Raw genomic sequence first — 23,506 nt, 5'->3', positions numbered from 1 at the left:
GGTTTAGTGTGAGGTGTCCCTGCCCATGGCAGGGGGGTTGGAACTTGATGATCTTAAGGTCCTTTCCAACCCTAACTATTCTAGGATTCTCTATATATTATATATATAATTGGATATCCAATTTGGATATGGTTATTCCAGTTGAGAAACTTTCAAAACCAAATCTGTCAGTCTTGAAAACCCACTGCCCTGCTGTGGCAGTTTAACTTGATCTGTATGATTTAACTCTTGACTTAAACAGCAAGAACAGAACTTTTCCCAGTTTATTTTCAGTTGTGAATTAGCCATATCGCTCTTGCAGGAATCCTTTGCAAGAATTTTAACCAGGAAATAACATTTGTTGTAAGGTAGAATATGAAAACGGAGTCCACTGGGAAGTGGTGTGCTTATGGGTATGTGCAGGTTTTTCTTCTCCTTTCATCTGTTTAAACCTTTTGTGAGGTGCTTTTATTCCTGTCTGTGGAGCTAACGCTTCCAGCTGATGGTCATTAGATCTATCAGCTGATCTAGTTATATCCTTATTTGTTAAAATCATTTCGCATGTCTTCATAGGAAACAAAGTCACAGGAGCTGAGTATCAAGGGGAGAAGAAATCGTTGGACAGATTTCTAGTGGAGGAACTGGAAACAGTACGACCCCTGTTCCTTTTGAAAGTTCTGCTTTAGCAAACAGGAGTATTAATGCTCAGTGATCGGTTGCGTGTTCTTGTTCCAAACATCTGATTTCTCCCCAGTGAGAACTGGAAGAGGATTTCTTTTCCTGAAAAGCTGAACCAAAATGAACGGAATTCCACTTGAACACTTAGATTTCTCCTTTAAAAGGAAAACCCTTACCTGAATAGAAGCCATGGAACAGTGTTTATTGTGTCTTTGGAAACCTGCAAACAGGGCACTTGAACACACTTAGAGCTCAAAAGCCTATGCTCTGTTTTGGGTAATGAAGTCTTTATCGCTAATAATTTACAAAGGATAGTAGGTAAGATCATACTGAGATGCTGAAGTAAATTGCATAAAAGATGCCAGGGTTGTGCGAAACAGTTCTGAGCCGAATTTAAAAGTATATGGCCTTGCCTGAGAGCTGGTTGCAAAACGTACATGGCAGATGTGATGCTCTATCATTAATTGTTAACTTTCAGTTTGTTTTTTTGCTGTCTGTTTCTCAGTTTAGGAAAAACAGCAACACATGGCTGATGCTTAAATGTTTTTCCCTATCCTGACATATTTATGGTACATTGCTTGTTGTCATTTGATTAGATAGTCAATTTGTTCCCCAGAGGGAGGGAAGGAAGGAAGCAAGCATGTGGTGCCTGTGGCATGAAATGGTTTGTTCTCTGTTCCTGAAACACATGTGCCAAGTTCTTGAGTATAACTCCCTTATTCAGTGTATGAAATGGTTGTTCCCAAGCCATAATTCTTTATCTACTTTGAGCTGGATTGGTTGTGTAGTCAGGGAAGTTAATTATGGAGTGAGAAGGAAAGGTGACAGTGAGGGAAAACCTCGCCTTGGTTGGACTTGGCTTACCACAGCTTGTACCAGTATTGCTCTCATGGCTCTTAAGAAGTGTTAACATAGGTCACTTCAGTGATAAGTAAAGGAGGTTATTTTTCATAATCAAGAAACCCTTCTGCTCAATTAGTGTTAATATTCAAACCTTTTTAGTATAGGTGAAACTGTTGAGTAAATGTTTTAGAACAGCATGTCTGCAGAAGGACCGAATGTAGTGTTTGTTGGTTTTAGAAGTAGGTAAATCTTCCTCCTGCCTTTCTGACAGTTTCCTTCTTAGAAAGTAAATAGGATTAAAAATGCAGACAACCTGCTGCTTTCCTGGCTTGAAGGTATCCTTACCAACAAACAAGTTGAGCTTTGTTGAAATACCAGCTGAAGATAGGGGTGGTGTTGGTCTGTAATAACATTATTAAGCTCTTGTTACTTTGGGAAGGATGAAAGATATTATTTCCTTTGTTAGAAGTGATAGAGGTTATGTTTACTAGCAAAGTTCAGCAGTGGAGAAGAACAAAAGGAAATCCTACAGTAAAAAAAAAAGCCAAAACCACTGAACTTCAGTGGCTTAGTGCCTATCAGCATTTTAAGAGAGTCACTGCTGGGCACTTACCTGAATGGGTTGAGGAGGTGATTCTAATTTCAAGTGGTTGAAACCTATCTTAACAGCTTGCTGCACACAGTTTGGCACACCTTTTGCCTCCACAGTGGGGTGCACACACTTAAAAGAGTGTACAAGGCAATGCATTGAGGTGTGGGAAGAAATATTTTGTAGCATTAATAAAATCATTTTAAAGTAGTGTTATTTTATCTTTATTTCATCCATTTAAAACTTGTATTTCTGTGTATTTGTTATGTATTTCATATTAGTGCAGTAGAACTTGTATATTACTTAGCAACCTGGTCCTGTGGAAGATGTCCCATGTGGCAGAGGGATTGGAACTGGATGAGCTTTAAGGTCCCTTCCAACCCAAACCATTCTATGATTTATAGATAAATATATGTATATTTGGGATGCATGTTAAACTGATTTTTAGTGATGTGGTGGTATGTGCCAAGAAAGTTTGGCGACCGCTGACCTAGAAGGTCAAATCCCATTTGGAGAGATGTTTCACCTGGTAACAGCTGCTGACAGAGTCTGCTACCACTTCTAGTACAGGAGTTGCCTGTGCAATTACTTGTAATACTGGAAGCTCTCCAGACTCTCCAAGTGTTCAGAGCTCTCTGAACGTTCTCCGTATGTTTTTAAGTTTCCCGAGCAGTGCCTGGTGACTCGGGATTTTTATGACTGCAACAGAATACAAAGAAGTGTTCTTCATCAGAATGAATGGTAAGGATTCACTTTTCTTAGGGACTTTCTCTGGGACTTGCATCCTGCTTTTGCAGGAATAATACAAACTTGTTTTGTATACTCCCAGCTCCACTGCTTCAAATCTGGTGCTTGAATTGTATTTGAACTGCTCCTGTTCATCTAGTCGATCTTTGAGATACTGAAGCAAAGTGTCCAAAGAAACTAAATTGCCGTTTCATTTTCTTAGATACAAGTGGGTGGATGTGTACTTTGTAGCGTGCTGTGCTTCTGACAGGAGAGACCGCCGCTCTGCAAGAAACTTGCATTGCATTACCATACTGGAGATGGGAGGATAAGCAGGCTTTCTAGCAAGGCTGTAGGATATAGTAGCAATGAGGAGACTAACTGGGATGTTTTGAAATCCTCCTAGTGTAGCCTAGCTGGAGGCTGCTTAAAGTTGTGAGGATGCAGGCAGAATAGAGAACAGTGTTGTTTACATGTCTAGTAAAGCAAAGCATTTAAATTCGAAGTGATTGAGGGCTCTCAAGGCTGTAACACACTGCAAGCTGTGTAAGTGACAAAGGTAATTCAAACAGGTGATTAGCCGAAGGGATAACTTGTTTAAAGTTTGGGGGAGAATATCCAAGCAAGTGGACACTTCATGACAAGAGTTTGTAATACTAAATGTCTTCATACTCCTCCATCTTTCTGTAATTATAGCAGCTAATATAACCTTAGAAATCTGTGCTGAAAGGAAAACTCAATTAGCCAAGTTTCATTTGGATAAGTAGTACTTTATTTCCTACTAGAGAAAGAAGTTCAAGTTTATATGCTTAAGTCTTCCCAGTTAATAGATAATCTCTTAATCCTGGCTAATAATTCAGAACACAGTTCAAAGATGAACTGGAACTTGGAAGCAAGCTTTCTGTTGAAAAGCCATGAGAGGTCATAGGGGTCACATAGTGCTAATAATAAGTTGTCTCTGGTCTAAAGCAGACACAGTTATAGAAAAAACACTCTATCTAAAAATAGTATTGAAGATGAGCTTTTTCTCCCCCCTGAAGTTAATGCTTCAGGTGTTAGAAGTTATGTTAGCAGAGCCGAAAGATTTACTTTGGTTATTTACAGTGAGTTACTCAGATTTACTTTTTGTATATAAATGTCTCTTGCTTGTGTTGAATGTTGTGAGAGTTACTGCTCTGTCAAAGCTATGGAAAGAATTCCTGAGAAATAACATGTCTGTGTTTATACACTCACATATAAACTGAGCTTGAAGCTCTGTGATGGTTTGTATGTTTTTGTACCAAGTGCACTGACAGGAAACACTTCCTAACCAAGGTGCATTCCTGAAAGCCTACAACATTTGAGGAAGGTAAGAGTATACTCCCTGAGCTATAGCAACATTGGAAGATAAATAGTTAAAGCTATCTGACAAATGGAACCAGGCAGTGGTTCGCTAGTAAGGGCTGGATTCAAGTGATTACAGATGAAACCTTTTATTCTTCCTGCCTTTTCCCTAACAGCCTGCCTCCTTAAACCCGTCAGGCTTGCATAGTCATTCAGTGCAGAGCAAGTGGCTGATCCCAAAGCAGAAGCTTGTTTACTTATCAGAATTCATGCCTGACCTAGGATCAGTTCTGCTGGTGGCAGACTGGAGAAAGAACTAGAAAGTACTTTTGGCTTTTGATGCTCTTCCAACCTGCTTCTGAATCTGCTTTTTCAGGGTTACATTTGTGTAAACACAGAGAATTAAAGAAACTGTATTGGGCATTGCATGGCCCTGCATCACTGCTGGTAAGCTCTGAGGGGTGGTGGTGGAAGTAATCACATCAAAGCTGGTTTTGTTCTGAATTGATGACGGAAGTTCTATTGTGCTGCAGCCACAATACTGATACAATCACTGTGACTGGTAAATGTATCATCAGTGATCATTAATCTCTAACAGGAATTGGCAGAAAGAGACGATGCTTATTTCAATAGCTTGAATTTAGTTACTGGAATAAAGGAAAGAATGAACAATTTTGAATGTCACAATGGCAACTTGGTAAGCAAGTACATACCTCAGAGTATTAAGGGCATGTTTAAGACATGTCAGATTCTGGCAGTTCTCTCAAATTAAAACATACTGAGGACACCAGAGAACTCCCCATGTCAAGGAAGATGCTTCCTGGGCCTCAGCTCACTGCTTGTAGTGACTCTTTCTGCTTTTGAATAGTTTGACAGTGGTCATTATCACCAGCACAATGCTGCAAGAAATCTGTTTCAGCAACACCGTGTTGCAGTTTCAGATTGAGAAGTCTTTATTCCTGGTTGGCTGAGTTTTGAGGGATCACTAGGTGACTAGTATGACATCTATAGGAAGGTAGGTTTGTGTGGGGAAGGAAGAATAACTGTATTGATAAGTTGTACTTAGTATCTCAAAGCATTCAGTCTGTTTTGTGTGTAAAGGCCAGTGTTTCCTTTGATAGAACCTTGTGCTAGTTAATTCTTATCGATAAAAACATTTATATTAGAAAAATCAAATTTGACAAGTGTTGTTTCAGAATTCAGCAGTCAGAAGTGTGGCTAGGTCTCTTATATATGCTATCCAAAAACTATCAACTGAGGATTTTCAGGTTTGTCTTATATAGTTACTTTCCCCATTGGCTTTAAAAAGACCTAAATACCTTTTGTAACATGTCTCACTGTCTACCAACTTATGCTGCCTCTTAAATTCTGCTATATTTTGCAGTCAAAAACTAATCTTCAGGCTTGCGGTTGGCTTTTTTGGATTTCTCTATATTTAACATTGTGACTTAAGCAAAGATTAATTGGCTATAATTTTTGAAGATACAGATGGTGGCTGAAGATGCTGCTGCCTGAATTGCCGGACAGACTAAATGACTGCAAGTGAACAGGCTTGAACAGCTTTACAGGGTTAGACAAGAGATGGAGACAGCTTCTTTGAAACCAGAGTAACTAGGACTGTGCTCAACACGAAAGCCCATCTTTGGGGGTGGATGCATGAATGATGGTAAACCTTTTAACTTGGTTCATCCATCTTCCATTTCCAGAGTATACTCTTGAAGAGCAAGACGTTCATCAGTATGTACTGTAGTGATGTATATTCAGCATGGCTGGGGGTTGTCTCTGAGTTGAGATAAGGCTTTCACACAGGAAATAGAGCTGTAACCAGTAACAAAGTTTTAGTCAGAAGGTCAGAACCAGATGTGTTATATTTAGTTAAAACAACTTGCTTGCCTCAGTGTTGTCACAGGACAGAAAGTATGATGCTGTCACCAAAGAAATCCAGTGCTGCCCAGCTGGTGGATCTATAGCTGCTGTCCTTAAACTCTCCAAGTGCAAAGTGCATTTAACTCCAAATGCAGTTTTTTCCCAAAGCTCACTTGTACTTAAAGTGAACACAGGAATCGAAGTTCAGAGCCAGTTCTCATTGTGCCTTTTTACTACTAGGGAGATGTATTCCTATGGATGTTCTATATGCTTATGTCTAGGGCTACGTATGTCAGAGTAACCCACAAAACTAATAGAACAACAGTGTAAGACCCTCTTGCTCTACAGTCCCTGATACCAGTTTCCTTGTGTCCTTTTGCAGGCAAGTTGAAACTATCATTTCCTTATATCTGTAATTAAAACAAAGTCTTGTTTTCTTATTATCACTTGTAAGCTCCTAGAAGAAAGCTTCACTTACTGTGCAGAGCTTTCCTGCTAATATCTCTTATCATAGCAGGAAATCAGTGGTTTAAAAATACTTCAGTGGTATTCTAGATAGCTGGGTTTGTAGTAGCAATGGTGAACTTTCAGTGGTTTGGTTCTTTAAATTCCTCCTGTGCTTAGCTTTTTTGGTTGCTTGATATATCTAGCTGGTTTCTAGCTCTCACAATGGAATATGAATGTAGAAATCAATTGCAAAGACGGCAAAAAGCAGATGAAGTCTGAGACAGTACAGCTTTAGAACCGGGGAGGAACACAAGATTCTGGGATTGTGTGGATGAACTGGGAAAGAAGGTGGTAGATTTGACTGAGGGAAGCTTGTTTGTCCCTCTTCCCTGTAAGTTTGATAGTGCAGATTTCCCATTCAGCATGTTATCCGGACTGAAACTCTGAGCTCAAGCTGTCCTAAACTTGTTTTATATGAGCACAAGTCTCTGTCATACTGATACAAAATAAGTTTGGGTACTTCAGCAAGGTTTGAGGGTAGGTTAAACTGTTCCCACTGTCATAGACGCTTGTTTCCTGGTGCGCATCTATCTGTGTTAGTCTCCTCATGAACTTCATTTCATTATGGCATCATTCATACTGGGCTCTTTACAGACCACGTAACTGTCTGTAGCACTCTTACAGTGAAATGAGAAGAACCAGGATTTTCTGTGCAGATACAGTCCATTAAATTGTACAGCATGATTACACACATGAATTGTAGCTCTGTACTGCCTCCTGAAAACATTGCTTTGAATTCTGTTCCCATGTGCTCTTATTTCTTTCTTGTCTGTATACAAACACATGTGGTATATCCCATTTAAAGCAGTTCAATTTAGATCTACCTTGATTTCAACCATTTCTACTGTATCTTATCTAATTGCTTGTATTTAGTGCTGAAATTAACTGAGTCTGGTTTAAATGTCTAATGCTGAAAGCTAGGAGTAAATGTATGTTCTGGGAATACCAAAGTCTTAATTACAAATGTTTCATGGAGGATACAGTGTTTGAGAGCAAGGACATAAAAATTATCTGACTATCAGGTGTCACTTGTGGATCTTGGACTTCCAAGAAGAAGCTGAGGTCTTGTAAATAAAGCATGTGCGGGTGATGATTTGTACCCTTCTATGTCTGAAGATGTCGTGTGAGTTTGTTCTTTCAAATGTTCATCTATGTACCCTGTGCCTGGAAGTTAAACTGGAGAAACTCTTCCGCCTAGGAACAGGTAGTTTTGGTAGATAATAACAAGCTGCTTGTCCTTCTTGGTGTAGAAAACCCCTCTCTTCTCCTTTGCCTTTGTGAGTTTGTTCTCTCCTATGCAGATGTTAATTGTTTCTGAGGATTTGGCTTCGCTTTAAAGATTTGCTATACAAAACGTGTTCTTTTGCATAGTCTTGAACAGGTAGTACTACACTGTTAGAAACTCTTGCTGAGTATCAACAGTGTGTGTCTGTGAGACCACAGGATACTCACTCTTCATGTTTACACTGCCTTACTGACTTGAATCAAATGATGGCTTGAGTGCATGCTAAGAGGAGTAGGCTTCACAGATTAGACAGTTGATAGTGCTGCCTTCCTGCTTTCTCTTCTCCTTATGTGGTTCACTGAAATTTCTTTTCACAGAAACCTAAAACTCAACTTTGTGTACTTTGGTATTCCATGTAGTTGTTGAGAGTGTTTTAACAGAAGAGGAAGTATGTGTGTGTACGCATGTATACAGAAAGACAGCGTGAAACTAATAGTAATGGGATAGGTACGGGAGAGAGCTGGGGCTGAAGGTTAACAGCTGCTAGGTTTTTGAAGCTACATTACCAACTTAATGACCTGTATTCAATTTCACTATAGCCATGTAAAATTTCAGTTAAGCTACAAATTTTAATGGTTGTTAGAAGAATTGAACCTCCATTAAACTGAATTCCTGTGGCCAGTACAATCACATGTATTTTTGCTGAAATATCTGGGGCAGGGCTTTAAATTAGTACTTTGTACTTAATAAATTAGTTAGGAACTTAGTCATTTGGTCGTAGCTATTTGTTAATAAGCTACCATTGAACAGGAGATGCATCTTATTGCAAGAATACTGGTGTTTTTCTACCCTCTAAGGTAGGTAAAGTAGAGAGAATGCCCATCACTGGGTTATCTGTCCTGTTTACTTTAGAAAACCGGGTGCTTTGTTCTTTTTTGCAGCCACTGATCTTCTTCTGGCTTGGAATCCCATTTGCCTGGGCTTGGTAGAGGGAGTCATTGGTAAAGTTCAGCTCCATACAGGTAGGTGGTTAATGCTGGGTTTTTTGTTGCGTGTTTTCCTTACAGTGCTAATATACTTTGTTTTGAGGTCGGTGATACTACAAATAACACTGTGTAGTTCAAATACAATTACGTAGTGATCTTTGCAATGGAGGAGTATTCCCCAACCATATCCAAGTGAATATATAATAGCTGCAGATACAAATCCCCTCTGCTTTCCAGTGTGTGTGTTTCGGTTTGTCGCTGCCTTGTAAAAATGGAGAGCTGCATTCATAGAGTAGAAATTAGTGTTTGAGACATGTGAGAGGTGTGAAACTCTTGCACCTTTTTGAATAATCCTTTCAAGTGGATTTTTGTTGTTTTACTGTGGTACAGTGCAAAAAATAATGATGGAAGTTTTCACAGAGCTATACATTGTGAATTCTCAATGCTGTATGGAAACCGCAAGAACAATTACTCCCTTGGTAGGTGACTATTTGAAAGGAAAAGGAGCACTTGAATTTATTTGTAGTTAGATGTAGGACATAGCTATGAGGTGAAAGAGAAATAGAATGTATTGTGATTTAATGTTAACTGATTCAAGTAACTGTTTCCTGTGAAATAAGGTCAGTGCTCCTTTAGCTTTAGTCAGCTGCAAAGTCCTGTAGCCATAGCAAATATTTATTTTGATATATGCCAGCTTTGTCTAGAAAGATTCTTTTGCCAGCAGAGCTCTGGATATCTATTTACTGACAGGTAGGAAAGTCGGCCATAAACTGCTTGACTTACTGTGTGCTTGTTCTTTTTGTGAATGCTTAGACCCTGCATTTAAAGTAGTGCCCGGCAATATGATCAATACAGGTAAAGTTTCAAGTGTGTTCCAGGCTAGCAGGATGGATTAAGTGCTGAAATGGATCAGATGTTTCATCTGTTGAATAGAAACAGTTTAGTCAAGATGGCAGTGGCATATTGGCATTAGGGGAGGAAAAAAACCAGGGACTGGTACACCACTGCATGAGCTTGTGACAGATCTAGTTCTGGGAAATGCTTGGCTGCATAGTTACTGTCACGTTTCTGAGAGTATTAGCTGAGAACCCATCTCTCCATAAAGTTTAGAATCGTGTCCTCTTTCAGCTGTATCACTTCATCTTCTTTGAACTTCACCAGATATTTTTGACTGTGCTCATTCTGCAGACCTATTCAGCCATCCTTTTCAAATCTGATAATATGAAGTGGCTCAGACTCTGCCATCCCACTTTCTCTTCTCCCCATCCAGGTTATCTGTACTGGTTGTGATGAATAATGGCTAAACTCCAGCAATGACTTATTTCTGCTGTGGGAAAATACTCAATGATTGTTTTTAGCGTGGTTTTTAGCCTTTTTTCAAAAACCCAAGCACTTGGGTACACAGTGGCTTTCCCCCGCCTCTCCCTAGGGAGTCCAGTATAAAAGCCTTTGAAGAGAAAGACCTTATCAAATCCATTCTGGAAGGTCGAGTATGTTATGGCAACCAAATATCCTTGCATGCGTGCTTACTGTGAGACACTTCCTCTGCTTATGACAGCATGAGTTAAAACTTCCTGCAGTCTGTGATACTTCAACAGGTGCCAGCTTGCTATTCTCAGGTAAACTAAGATCATCAGGTGATAAACCTGGTCGTCTTTCCACATGTCCTATAGAGCTGCTGAGTCAATGTTGCTCATCATTTGGTTGTTGCTCAGGCTGGTGGAAGCATTTTGCTTCCTCTCTGCTTTGTTCAGGTGACATGATCACAAACTGTTCATAGACTGTCCTTGTTGTAGATGTTCTGGTATTTAGGGATGCAGCTGTCCTGTGAACAGACATTTATTTTCTACCATGAAATGTCTGAAGGAACAGTCACCAGCTATTTATCCTTATTCTTCTTCTGAGAACTACTGCTCCGTTAAGTTTGCTAGCAGTTGATGTATGTGCTCCAGTGGGCTGGAGTCAAAACAACAGGGCTGAGTTGTTTGTCAAAGGTCTCTTGGAACCTGTTATTTCTGATGAACTCTCACTTGATCAGATTCAAGTGTAGTTTCATGTAATCCTCTAGCTGAATCATCTAGCATACTGTAACAGTAACCTCTTCATTACTTATTCTTCTATCAATCTTTGTCCCCTGGAAACTTTATCAGCAGAAGTTGTATAAATATTTAACATTGCTGGACCATTATCTCTGGACCTGGTAAGAGAACTGTGCTGCAGAAGCTGGGTGAAATGCTTCTTTCCCCCCCCAGAGATGATCTAAGACAGAACTGGTGCTCTGATTTTTTTTTTCTCTCCTGCCCCCACATTGTAAGGGTCAGAAAACTTCAGCTCTTTTGGCTAACTAGAGTCCTGTATGGGCTTGCCCTCCTCAGAAACTTGTTATTAGCTATTGTTGGAAAGAAGTACTGATGTCTTAAAATGCTTAGCACACACTGACTAATGTTAGAAACTTTCAATACCTTTTTAAGCACTGAAGTTTCTACCAGTCCACTATAAAGCTGTCACTAAGCCTATGTGCGCTTTAATGTCTTGGGCATAGATAGATCCTTTTATGTTCTTGAAAGATTTGCTTAATGCAACAATGCTGGAGTAGCCCTAAAATGACCTTGAAATGTCCCATAGTCGGTCTTGGGCTCTCCTTAATTTTGCATTGAATTACCCTTGCCAAAATGCTGTAAGTAGGGATGGGATTTAATTTACTTTTAATCTCGCTGGTTGTATTGCTGGCCTAGTACAGCAGAATTTGTAGGAAAGCTTCTGTGGCAGAGAAGCAGTCTCATAGAAACCAGCCAGCCAATATTACATGGCTTATTTTTTTTGAATTCTTTGAAGATTTTTTGCCTTGAGAAGGTCAGTTGTACATCTGGACCTAACTGTACACCCACACTGGAGGTGAAAATCTACTTCGTGTATCAGCTGCTTCTTCCTCAATACTGAATTTTCTTAAACATTAAGATGCTTTGAGGGAAAAAGGGGGGGAAGCTAAATAACAAAACTTTAATTGAATGTCACGATGCAAATAGATGGTCTCTTACCTTTTTCTGGCTCATCCCAAGATGACTTGTAACAAAATGGGGGGGTAAAAAAGGGAATAGGAAGAAAAGGATTTTAGGATGTGTTGTGGACATATGTTGCTGAAACAGAACATTGCACATATTCTTGGTACAGATGGACAGTCAAGATTGTCTCTGCATGATCTTCCCATGCAGAAGCAAGCACATAAACAGTGTCTCCTTTATGTAATATTTTGTTTTGTGGTTTAGTGAATGTCAGTACATACAGATACAAATGTAGGCACTCAACTTCTTTTCATCAAAATCCCAATAAAGAACTAAAGAGGTGTTTTTATTATTCATTAATAGATTGAGAAGTAGATACTTTAATCCACTAAATAGTTATGGTAGGCTGAAGTTGAATCACTTTTGATCAGAGACTACTTAGCAAGTTGACCAAACACTGTAGTTAATAACTAGCATATGGCCAGAGTTAATACTGTAGATCTAACTATAACCAAAGCTGGATTTCTTAACCAGTTCCAGCAGCTTCCACTTAACTCATTCATTGCCACCACATGTCTGTTTCTTGGTCAAAGCACTCTCCTGTGCAGTTTGATATCTGTACTTGTATCAGTGTGGTGGGCTCTTCTGGTGCTGGTTAATTAAGACCCAGATGAAACGCTGCTGGCAAGGTTCTGTAGACTTGGAAAAGAGAAGAGAAGTGGAATTCCTCCTTCCCTATCCCTAGGAAAGGAAAGCTTTTTTTGTTAGCGTGCCTCTAATTCTTGATAGGAACGAAGGGTGGTGGTTCAGCATCTGACATATCTTCAGTGAGATGTAACTGCTCCATTTCAAACGTCATCCAGTCAATAACTTAAAACATTCTGTTTTGCATGCAACTGATTTCTAAGTTACTCAAGTAACAAAAAATAAGAGAATGTAACATGAAATTTCTTGGCTAAAATCAAAATACTTGCAAAAAGCAGCATTTATAGTCAGCTTCAGCACAGTTTAAGAAAAGCTACTGCCATTTGGAGTAGCTACTGCTATTTGGAGTAGTTCTCCAAAAGCTACAGCATTTGGAGAAGCTAAATACTAAATTGTTTAGGAAGTGTTAGAGCAAAGCAGCAGTGGTGTGCTGACAGTGTTGAAGCAGAAGAGGAGTTAGGTTTCTGTTTTAGTGAGGAATGGGAGGGAATAACTTACTTTAGATACAGTGCTTGAAATCATTCATTGTCATCTGTTTGCCATAGTTCATAAAACACTAAAAAAGAGCATCAGGTGTTAAGAGATGATTTAAAGTGTGCACTTTTCTGGAATGACATAGCTGTACACCCCATACCTCCCACACTGAGTAGACAATAATTAATTTTTTTTTGTTTTAAAGCTATTCTATGGAATTAATGTGGTTTTTTTTTTTTTTAACTGCAGAAGCACACACTCTGTTTAGGGGTTCAATTATTTAAATATTACTGGCAATTATAATATGCTGCTTCTGTGACTATTGTTGAAGCTTTCACTTTAGGGCATACTTTATCTGCATAATTACTTCCTGACTGTTCTCTTTTGATCCGCAGGGGAATTCCTGTTTTCTTTCAGTGTTCTGTGGCTCTGGCTATAATACAAATAAAGTTTTGAAGTATACACCAAGATGACTTTGAGTTCCCTTTTAAAAAGGATAAAAGGCTAAAGAACTCACTTGGCTGTATTAAGCTCTTTTGTTCTTACTTACTGCTATCAGGGTTTGTTAATATGAGGTAAACTGAAGAGCAGCCAGAGGCTTTTTCTTTGCCAGTTTTTGCTGAAGTGAATTTGCTTAAAATGCCTTCACATTATGCTTTTGTTTTCCAGTGAAATCATATTGATTATTTAACTGAAGCTCTGGATGGTATCCTTTCTCAACAGAGTATCTGTTTAGTTTGTTGACATACACTGGTGATCTCGTAGGAGTAAGTAGCATAGCTAACCTTCTGTAGGAGGGAACAGATGAGATGATAGGACTAGGAATAGCTGTCTGAATGCCCTGTTGTACTACCCTTCTGTTAAGCTTGGATTGCTGTGGGTTTCCAGAGACTGTATTGATTTGGCCTATTGGAAAGCAATATGGTAGACCTTCATTTTCAGTGAAGCAGTAGTCATCTTCATCTGTTGATGGTTGATTTGGTAGCCTTTCAGTTTCCTCTTTTTAAAAGGTTTTTCTTACCTGTTCATTGCTTTTCTCACTGTTGCATAGAATCTGCCCTGTTTTCCTCAGCTTCCCTTTTCTTGTTTCCCCCTTATCCTCATAGTTGCTAGCTGGAATGGTGAAGGCAAAGGTAGGTGTTTGTCAGATCCTGTTGCTTGTACCTCTATATAAAAGCTGTTCTAACATCTGCTGTCAGTGAGGATACCTGTATTGATGACATTTGCTGTCAGTCTCTTGCCCTTGTTTGTTATCCTTTGACCAGTGTTTGGGAGACTAGGCTCGTGACACAGCTTTGAGTAACCTGGTCCAACCTGAGAGCTGACCCTGATTGAGCAAGGTGACATCCTGAGATCCCTTCCGACCTGACTTGTCTCTGTGATCCTAGAGAGATAAAGACCCTGATGCTGTGTTCAGGAAGCAGTGCAGGACTCCCTATAGAAGATCACATATGTTAAATATGTCCTCATTACCTTTCCCCTTCTCTCATTATGGGGGGCAGGCTCTGCTTATCACAGTGCATTTGTAGTTATGAGCATCTGTAATTTTTAAAGGCTTCTTAGTACCCAACATAAGCACATCCCTTTTCTAAAAATAGTAATATAGAATCAAAGAAAGGAGTGGAATGTCATAATGTACTGTAGTCTGTTTCTTCTACCTAAAGAAAACAAGTAATAATTATAAACTGCTGCTTATATATATCTTGTCAAATTTGGGTTGATGTGGTCAAGGATATTTAACTGTAGTTATTGGAAAGATGTTCACAACCTTGATAGAGCTTTAATTATCTTTTGAGACTACATTGGAAATTCTGAGAAAGAGAACAATTCTGGGTGGCCTGGGGCTTCGAACAAGTTATCCTGATTTTTCCTAAGCACTCAGAAGATAAAGAGCTGTTTAGAATGTACCGAACAACGAAAACAGATGTATTTGCTATAAAGACTATAAATAGGCTTTTCAAAGGCTGTATATTATATTCAAAGGCATAATACATGATGCAGTGTACTGTCATCAGTGTGGAAGCATATTTAAATCTGTTATAGCCCGTAATGCCGGTATATGACCTCTTCAGTTAAACTCGATTGCTTCTGAACTGGGAGAAGTAGTGTATATGTGTGTCCCTAAGATGTCCTGTGCCTTTTACAACTCTCTTAACAGAACTTTCACTTTGGCTTATAAAAGCCCAGCATACCACTGATCTAACCAAGGGATTAAAATCTAGGAAGCTCATGTCCAGACACTGTTCAGCAATGAGTGGGAATGTCAATTGTTCTGTTCCCCTGTCTATTTAAAGTGTCAAAGCTAGATTCGCAGATGTTTTGGATTGCACCTGTATGTGCTAATACCTGTTAGCAGTATCTTCATTAATCATAGAATCATAGAATGGTCAGGGTTGGAAAGGGCCTTAAGATCATATACAGGCTTTAGAAGCCTGCTATGATGGATTTAAATATGCTTTCACTCTTATGGCAGTAGATTGTTCCATGTTTTATGCCTTTGAAAAGCCTACCACTTAGATGTGTATGCTTCAGGAATGATGTGAAGCTTTAAACATGCACGAGCTGCTTTATCACATAGTCCATGTTTGCTCACCGTATTTTTTAAGTCGTGAATCTTGTAATCAGATGTTACCTGTGTCTGTCTTGTTTGCTGTTTTATACACAACAGAAGGTACAAAGGGGAAGTGTTAGCTGTTGAGTTCTAGCTATTCTTTTCAAACTGTACTGCCATTAGTGACATTGGTGGAAGTATGCATCATCCTAGGGATTGCCTAACTGCTATAGATGAAACAGTGTTAACTTTACCTGCAGTGAATAAGTCTATGAAATAGTTTATTTCCTTATTATATTAGAGACTGAATAAGCATTTTTAGTGTATTTTTATTACAGTGCATAACAACACAGCAATAGTCAATCGTCATTCACTGACATTTTCTAGTTAAATGGTTCCTGGCAAGGGTTTTACACTGGGGAGAAGCTTCTGCCAGATTAATCCATGTAAATGCCTGACAAGACAAATCAAAGTATTTGCTAATCTTTTATTCCCAGATTTACCGTGGTGGCTACTTTTAATTCGTCAGAAAGCACTGATTGGGAAACTTCCAGGAGACCATGAGGTTTGCAAAATAACAAAGATCGCAGTGATTCCACTTTCTGAAACAGAACCTCAGGATCTGGAATTAGAGGTATGACTGTCTTCTATGAACTCTGACTTCTCCCCTTCTGCTTCAGTGAAATTTGAATGTGAGATGTAATAGTTAAACAAATTCATCTTATCTCGTGATATATGTAGACGTATTAAGCACTCTGTGCTTTATAAATACCATGTTATTGAGTACACTGGAGATGAAAATCTGAATGTTCCCCCTGTATTTCTAAGTGTCTGCCCTAGGATTGTGGATATTACAGTCTCATTTTATGGGCTTTAATGACAACTTCCTTGAACTTCTTAAAGTGCATGTAAGTACTGGCTTTAATTCAATATCATTATTTAGCTTTGTAAAAAGCACCATTTTGGGATAAACAAGCCGGAGAAGATTACGCAGTCCCCAGATGACACAAAGTTTCTGCTGAAGACTCTTACTCAAATTAAATCAAATGTGTCTGCTCCAAACAAAAAGAAGGTAAAGCTTCCTACCGTTTCCTTGTTTCTTTCCCAAATGCTTAGTTGATAATTCAAAGGTTGTGGTGGATGATCAAATGGAGCATGAAGACCTAAGAAAAGAAGTAGTGAAAAACTGCAGGATGTGGAGCTGCTCTGTCTTGAAGTTCCATATAATTTTTTGATACTTTAACTGTGGCTCTGTATGATCTTTCATTTTGTAATTATAGAATTTGGGTAGAATTACTAATAAAGTGCATTTTTTTAGGCACTTTAAAATTTTACCAGGATTAGGTTCTAGTGGGATTCTAATCCAATAAAAATCACTCTGCATAAGCATCTCATATAATGTAGAATTAGAGACAAAATTTGGTGCACAGTTCCTCAGAGAATGCCATTCAGTCATACCAAAAAACTTTTAACACAATAATGGTTTGGATTAGAAAGTCCAAATAATATTATTAAAATCAGAACAAGTAGATGCAAGATTTCTTAAACTCTTGAGACTGAAACCTGCTACTTGAATGTAAGCTCCAGAAGTTTGAGTGCTTTGAATGCCTTAACTGCTAAAGTAATAGCGTGGTATTTCTGAGGATGCCATCCCTTGCGTTTCTCTCTGCTGGGAATTTTAAGATCCTGCTCCTCAGTGGGAAAATGTTTGACCTACAAGGCTAGAAATGGCATTTAGCAATATGGCTGGAGTCTTTTTCAAAGTGAAAGATACAGGAAAGCCATTGCTTTTCTTTCAGATTAAAGAAAGCAAAGAGAAAGAGAAGCTGGAGAAGAGATTATTGGAGGAATTGTTTAAAATGTTCATGGATTCAGACTCCTTTTACTACAGCCTCACCTATGACCTAACAAATTCTGTGCAGAGGCAGAGTACGTGTGAGAAAATCAACTTACCACTGTGGCGAAAAGTAAGTTATGGTTTGGGTTTGGTGTGTGGGTGCCTTCTTGTTTTGGTTATTCCCCTTCTTTTGGGATTTGTGGTGTTCAATAATGTATGTGGTCCAAACTTGACTGGTCACATTCTCTGCAGGTATAGTTTACTGCAACTGAAGATCTTGCCCTGTGTGAACCCACTTCAGTGCAAGAAAATGAAACAAAAGCCTCCAGCAGCATGTCTTGAACTGAGCTGTTACGTTCAAATGTAGTGAACAGTAGACTTGTGTGTACAGTTGTAGTGAATAACACTGGTGTCCTTACCAAAGATATTGCCAAACTTTACTGAAAATATTGCAAAATCTGCTGGTTTTGTTTTAAACAGGTTGATGACAGATTCTTTTGGAACAAGCACATGATCGAAGATCTCATCACCATTGATGTGAGTCTTATTCCGAACAATAGCATGTGTATGATGAGAACCTTTACTTTTAGTTGAAATGTTTACTTAAGGCTTCTCAGAAGTTTACTTACAAACCTGCTTGGCAGATGGGTCAGGATTAGGACTGTGCCTTATGAAGCTGAGTAGCTGGCATTACTTTCTTCCCCCCAGCCAGCCTTCCAGCTGCTAATGAATGAACATCAGCTGAATTAAACATTTTAGTACTATAAAGCAATGCAGGTGTTGGCAGTCCTGGGGTAATGGTTGGATTTGATGATCTTAAAGGTCTTTTCCAACCTGGTTTATTCTAAGATTCTATGTGTGGTACAACTGTGCTGATTTCTGAATACTTAAGATGTATTCTTCTGTGAAATGGGTTATCCCTGGACAAGGCTAAACTTCATAAGGAGGAGCCAGAAAAGAAACTCTGAAGTTTTCTTGAGCTAAGATTTTCGTCTTCCTATGTGGAGACTACTTTTTTCCCTCCTTGAACAGAGCAGCTGATTGATGTAACAATAGCATAGAACAAGTTATTCTGAGCAGTTATTCAGAGCAGGTAAAGCATTTTCCTGGTTAATGAGCACATGAAGAAACAGAACAACCACTCTTCTCACTCACTCATTCACTCACTCACTTCACTGATGAAGTGAGACCAATATATGATCTCACTTCATTTTAAATTAACCTTGTAGATAAAGGACTGAGTTAATAACTAGTATTTGCCACTTTAGACCATGTCTTAGATTATTTCAGATTAGAAGGCATTTTAGTTTATGCCCTGTAACTTTCATTAATAATTTTATAGAATCACAGAATAGTTAGGGTTGGAAAGGATCTGAAGATCATCTAGTTCCAACCCCCCTGCCATGGGCAGGGACACCTCAGACTAAACCATGTCACCCAAGGCCTCATCCAACCTGGTCTTGAACACCACCAGGGATGGAGCATTCACAACCTCCCTGGGCAACCCATTCCAGTGCCTCACCACCCTAACAGGAAAGAATTTCCTTCTTATATCCAACCTAAACTTCCCCTGTTTAAGTTTTAACCCATAAAGTTATATACTCTAGTGATTATAGTAGACAGAACAGGGTAAACCTAGATGCTTTGTGAGAAGTTATGTGTAATGCAGGAATTTAACTAGTTGTATTTTTCATGCTGTAAGGTATAAAGGGATAACCTTGAACTAGGAGGGAATTCAGGTCTTGATTCTGCTTGAGAAATTGAGGTTTTAGGGTGACAAAGCACCTAATATGCAGAGCCCTGAAGCAGGTGGTTTGGGTTGGCCCATGTAAAGCTTTTGCTAGTATGTTTTGCTGAAGTCAGGGTAACAACATTACACTTTTTTTATCTACCTGTATAAATGTAATATACTGTATGCCCACACAGAGGTTATAAAACTAACCTTAAAGCAGAAACTAGGTAGGAACTTACGTATATTTCCTGCTGTATGTGAACTGCCTATCCTTGTCTTTGACATGAGAAGTTACTGCTTAAGCTTTTAATGTTCTTAAACATCAGATGTACCATTGCACTGCAAACTCCTCCATCTCCAAGGAAAAGTCTCTTAAGTTGCTTTCTCTTTCTTCCTCCTGACTTAAAACCCCTATGACTAATGGAAATAAAATGCTTACAGAAATAAGACAAGGATATGGCAAAAACTTCTTAAAACATGAAAAACATGCAAAGTAACTGCTTATGAACATGCAAAATGACAGAATTATTATAGGTAATGTAGAACCAACAGGAATGTGAATGTTTTTTTTTTTGTAACCTTTAGAATGCTGAAGTGGACTTCTGGATTATACCCATCATACAAGGATTTGTGCAGATTGAAGAACTTGTAGTAAACTATAGTGAATCTTCTGATGATGATAAGAGCAGTCCTGAAACTCCTCAGGAATCAACTTGTGTAGATGATGTTCATCCAACATTTCTGGTGGCACTTATTTCACGCCGGAGTCGGCACAGAGCTGGTAGGCAAACATAGTTCAAGGTACTGGGGTTGTTCCTGAGTGCTGGAGAGGGATGCAAAGGATAAAACTTGACAGAATGTTGTGTTGCTCAGCAGAGTCAACTGTTATCAAAGTATACACTACAACCATTCCTGCTCACAGGAGGAAAAGAAAAGGCTGTAGTACATATAGCACTACACAGCTGTTACTTAGAGCAGTTACTAAGTGAGCTTCACTAGTCTCCTCTGGAGCACTGAATGCATCTTTGGAGGTCACAGTTCTGAGATAAAGTTCCATCTTTGCAGTACGCTGGCAGGGAGTTACATTTTCATAGGTCTTCCTTTGTGGGCTATGACAGCAGCTCAGTAGAGACTTGAAAAAGCATGAGTGTTTGTGTGTGTGTTTACATCTCAAGAGATATTTACATAGGGACAGGGTGTGAAATAACAACCATGCTTTGGTCTTGCACCTTGTTTGATCTATTCTAATAGTAGCAAGGCAAACAAATTATTCCTTGTCCTTAGGAACACAGAAAGAAAGACAATTTAGTAGGTCCTGTTAACTCTAAGCCTTTTCAGTCTATCAGGTTAAAAAAAACCACTCTCCACTATTTCCAACTCCTTTCCTGCCTGGTCAGGTGTTTAACACTTCAAAAGAACCCAAGAGAAAGTAAACTGGTCAGCTGACCCTGACATGGCACTTGCCTTGTACCACAGCTCCCTTTCATGCATTAACTTCAGTTCCCACTGAAAAACCACTATTGGTGGTGGGACACAAGTAAAGGGTGTCTGATGCCTTAGTCTAAAAGCCTCTGCTGGTTAAAGGCTGTAATACTGCTTTGATGTTTTGTAACCCTATAAAGGTACCTAAGAGAGATATTTTTTTTGTTCCTTTTGCTTCCTTGTTTCTACCCTTTCCCATAATCCTTAGTGCTGTGAGATTCAGGTGCTACTTCAGGACTTGGAACATAGTTGTTTCAATTCTGTGGAACTGAATTTCCATGCTACAAACCATGGTCTTGAAGCTTTCTCCAACCCGTTTTACTTACTCCTTCCTGATCCCTTGCTACCACCTGCATCCTCTCTGAAATACCGATGTGCTCTCCTTTGAGTAAACAAAATGCAAACACCTGTGCTGCTTAATGATCAAATCAGATATGGATAGGCAAAAACTGTGTATTTGGAAGAGTGATATCTGTTCTTAATGTGCAGAATTAGTTATACAGGTTAAAACAAGGTGGGGAAGTCCTCTGTTTTGTGGAAGATACAAGTCATCTTGGGCTGCTTGTGGCATCTCCTATTGTGAGAAGCAGAACATCTGTCAATAAAAGGGCCTTTAGTGCTTGGTATTTCCTATGAACCTAGAGTAAAACTTACATTACTTCCTGTTCTGTCAAGTTTAGCAGTATCCTTTAGGGTGGATTAAATGTATTTGTGACTTTATAGTGCCAGTAGATTGCCTTGCCCTGTGAACTTACTTTCTGCTGCTCATAGTATGCCAGCAAATAAACTTTGTCCATCTAGTCAACATAACTTTTGGGGATTAGTCTTAGATAGGAGTTACTTTTACCATTAAGCATGGCTTTTGGCTAGAGCTATCTTCTGTTGTCAGAAATGGTAATAAAAGTTATTAATGTTTAATACTTAAATATGAATTGTTCATTCTCATTCTTCCTAGGAATGCGGTATAAGCGAAGAGGTGTTGATAAAAATGGAAACGTGGCAAACTATGTTGAGACAGAGCAACTGATTCATGTTCATAATCATACTCTTTCATTTATACAAACAAGAGGCTCTGTGCCTGTTTTCTGGAGCCAAGTTGGATATAGGTATAACCCGCGGCCCAGGCTGGACAAGAGTAAGTATTGCGTGGAATACCTGAAGATCAGAGTTCCCTTAGAAATAGGCTCATTGGAGTGTTATTTTACCTGTAGCCTTTTAGAAGCCAGGAGTAACAGTAATGACTTGACTCCAGTTAACTCCTACTCTAATTCCAATTATGTAGAGCTCTGACTTCTTGTCCATTGTAAATTCCAACAGGTCTTGAACATCAATATTTAATGAAGAGCCTGGTTTATGTGTAGTCTTATTTGTTGTAGTGCTTTCTGGGATGGGACTTGAGACAATCTAGTTTCCTCTTTTGAAAGCCTCGTTAGACGTTGGTGTCTTACAAATATCTTTGTCCACAAAGGGAACTTATGCTGAGGTTCCTTCTGCGTTTTGAGCTGCTATTTCAATGTGGGGAAACATAGACATTTCCTCTAACACCAGTTTTGTCTTCTTAAAGTTTTCCCCTCTGGTACTTCACACTGGGAGGTCTTCGCCTTCACTGTCATTGACTTTTGGAATCATTTGTTCCCTATTGTGTAAACTGTACTTATAGAACTATGTCATCATTTTGCACATACCTATCCTGCTATCTGGAGGAATCATATCCAGCATACCAGGATTTTTTAGTTTGGATATTCTCAGTAGGACACTTAGAAACAAAGTGAAAATCAAGTTGAAAGATCTTTAGTTGCTTGACCTGGAAGCTTCCAGTGTAAGTGCCCCTCAGCAGAGTCTGTATGCCTTGGGTGCATAAATGTGTTAGCAGTCACTGGCATCAAAGGCTGGCTCTGACATTGGTTTTTGACATGCTTTTGTTTTCTCTGAAACGGAGTACTATCTAGTGGGTTTTTCAGATCGAAATTGCTTCCTTTTCCACTTAAAGGTAATGGAAAAGCTAAAACATGTAAGAATATTTATGAGACAGTGACAAATCTGGGTGCTTGTGTGAACTAAGCATTCATAGTCTTTACTTCCTTGAAACAGAGAGGTCAACAGAATCTTCTGTAGGGTTAGCATTGTAAAGCAGAAACTTTTCTCAGAAGGAATCTAGTATGCTTATGATCTCCCACTGGATTGGGTTGGTTGGCATCCTAGAATCATACATATGTATTTCTGCAAGTCCAGCTTGTGTATTGGCTTTGTGTTCTCTAGCACTAGCAGGTCTGGTCTTCTGCCATTGATGACTATTTTTAGAGCGGAAAATATTCTACTTTTCAGAGGGGGCTGCGATGTTGGAAGTTAAAGGACTGTTTTTCCTGTGTCTTGGGTAAGACCTAGTAAAATGGTCTTTCAGCTTGCTTAGGAACTTGGACTAAGCACCTAAGTCTAGTTGTCAAGCAGTTACTGTCATTACAAACTTAAGAAAGGTGTATCAGTAGGTTTGAGCTTCTTGTGATTTTCATGCCAAATAACCTGGAGGTGACTGAAGAGGGATGCCTCTTTGCCACACCGTAGAAAGGGAAATATTTAGTAAAAGCCAAGTGAGGGAAATAATAATGAAATAAAAATTAAATAATAAGTAAACAAAATAAAGGATAAAAATCAAATACCTCCACCCCCTTGCCCTGATATTTGGAAGCAACACTTGGTTAGTTCAAACTGAAATGTTGTACCACGACATCCATTTGTAGAGCTGAGGGGTTCCTTTTGACCATCTTTTTGTTATCATTATTATTGTTTTCTAATAGGAATAGTTTCAAAAAAATACTGAGGAATTGCATTAAATTTGATAGATTTACAAGTAGGAATTAAGACCTCGAGGCGTCAGTGATGCCTCAAATCAACTGGATGGTTGGTTTTAGTTACAAGTAGTTTCATCCTCTAGAGCTGGATAACACTTTCAGTATTACCCCCTGTCCTGCATATCCCCCTTTGCAAATTGCAAACCTTCCTT

At 39.0% G+C, this 23,506-nt stretch overlaps 1 protein-coding gene across 1 annotated transcript in view; it reads left to right on the top strand.

Annotated features, from left to right (window-relative positions):
- Positions 1 to 23,506, top strand: part of INPP5F (inositol polyphosphate-5-phosphatase F) — a 44,410-nt gene that overhangs the window by 5,671 nt on the left and 15,233 nt on the right. The window contains exons 2-8 of the mRNA XM_062635301.1: positions 8,678 to 8,758; positions 15,952 to 16,088; positions 16,398 to 16,526; positions 17,254 to 17,421; positions 17,772 to 17,828; positions 19,609 to 19,804; positions 21,461 to 21,640. Coding sequence (XP_062491285.1) covers positions 8,678 to 8,758; positions 15,952 to 16,088; positions 16,398 to 16,526; positions 17,254 to 17,421; positions 17,772 to 17,828; positions 19,609 to 19,804; positions 21,461 to 21,640 — 948 coding nt within the window. The remainder of the gene's footprint in view (positions 1 to 8,677; positions 8,759 to 15,951; positions 16,089 to 16,397; positions 16,527 to 17,253; positions 17,422 to 17,771; positions 17,829 to 19,608; positions 19,805 to 21,460; positions 21,641 to 23,506) is intronic.

The sequence above is a fragment of the Pezoporus occidentalis genome, unplaced genomic scaffold, assembly GCF_034315485.1.
Source record: "Pezoporus occidentalis ecotype Australia unplaced genomic scaffold, CSIRO_AGI_Poc_V1 ctg45, whole genome shotgun sequence".
Classification (NCBI taxonomy): domain Eukaryota; kingdom Metazoa; phylum Chordata; class Aves; order Psittaciformes; family Psittacidae; genus Pezoporus; species Pezoporus occidentalis.
The sequence above is the reverse complement of the archived record's forward strand: the minus strand, read 5'-3'. Positions and strand labels throughout refer to the sequence as shown.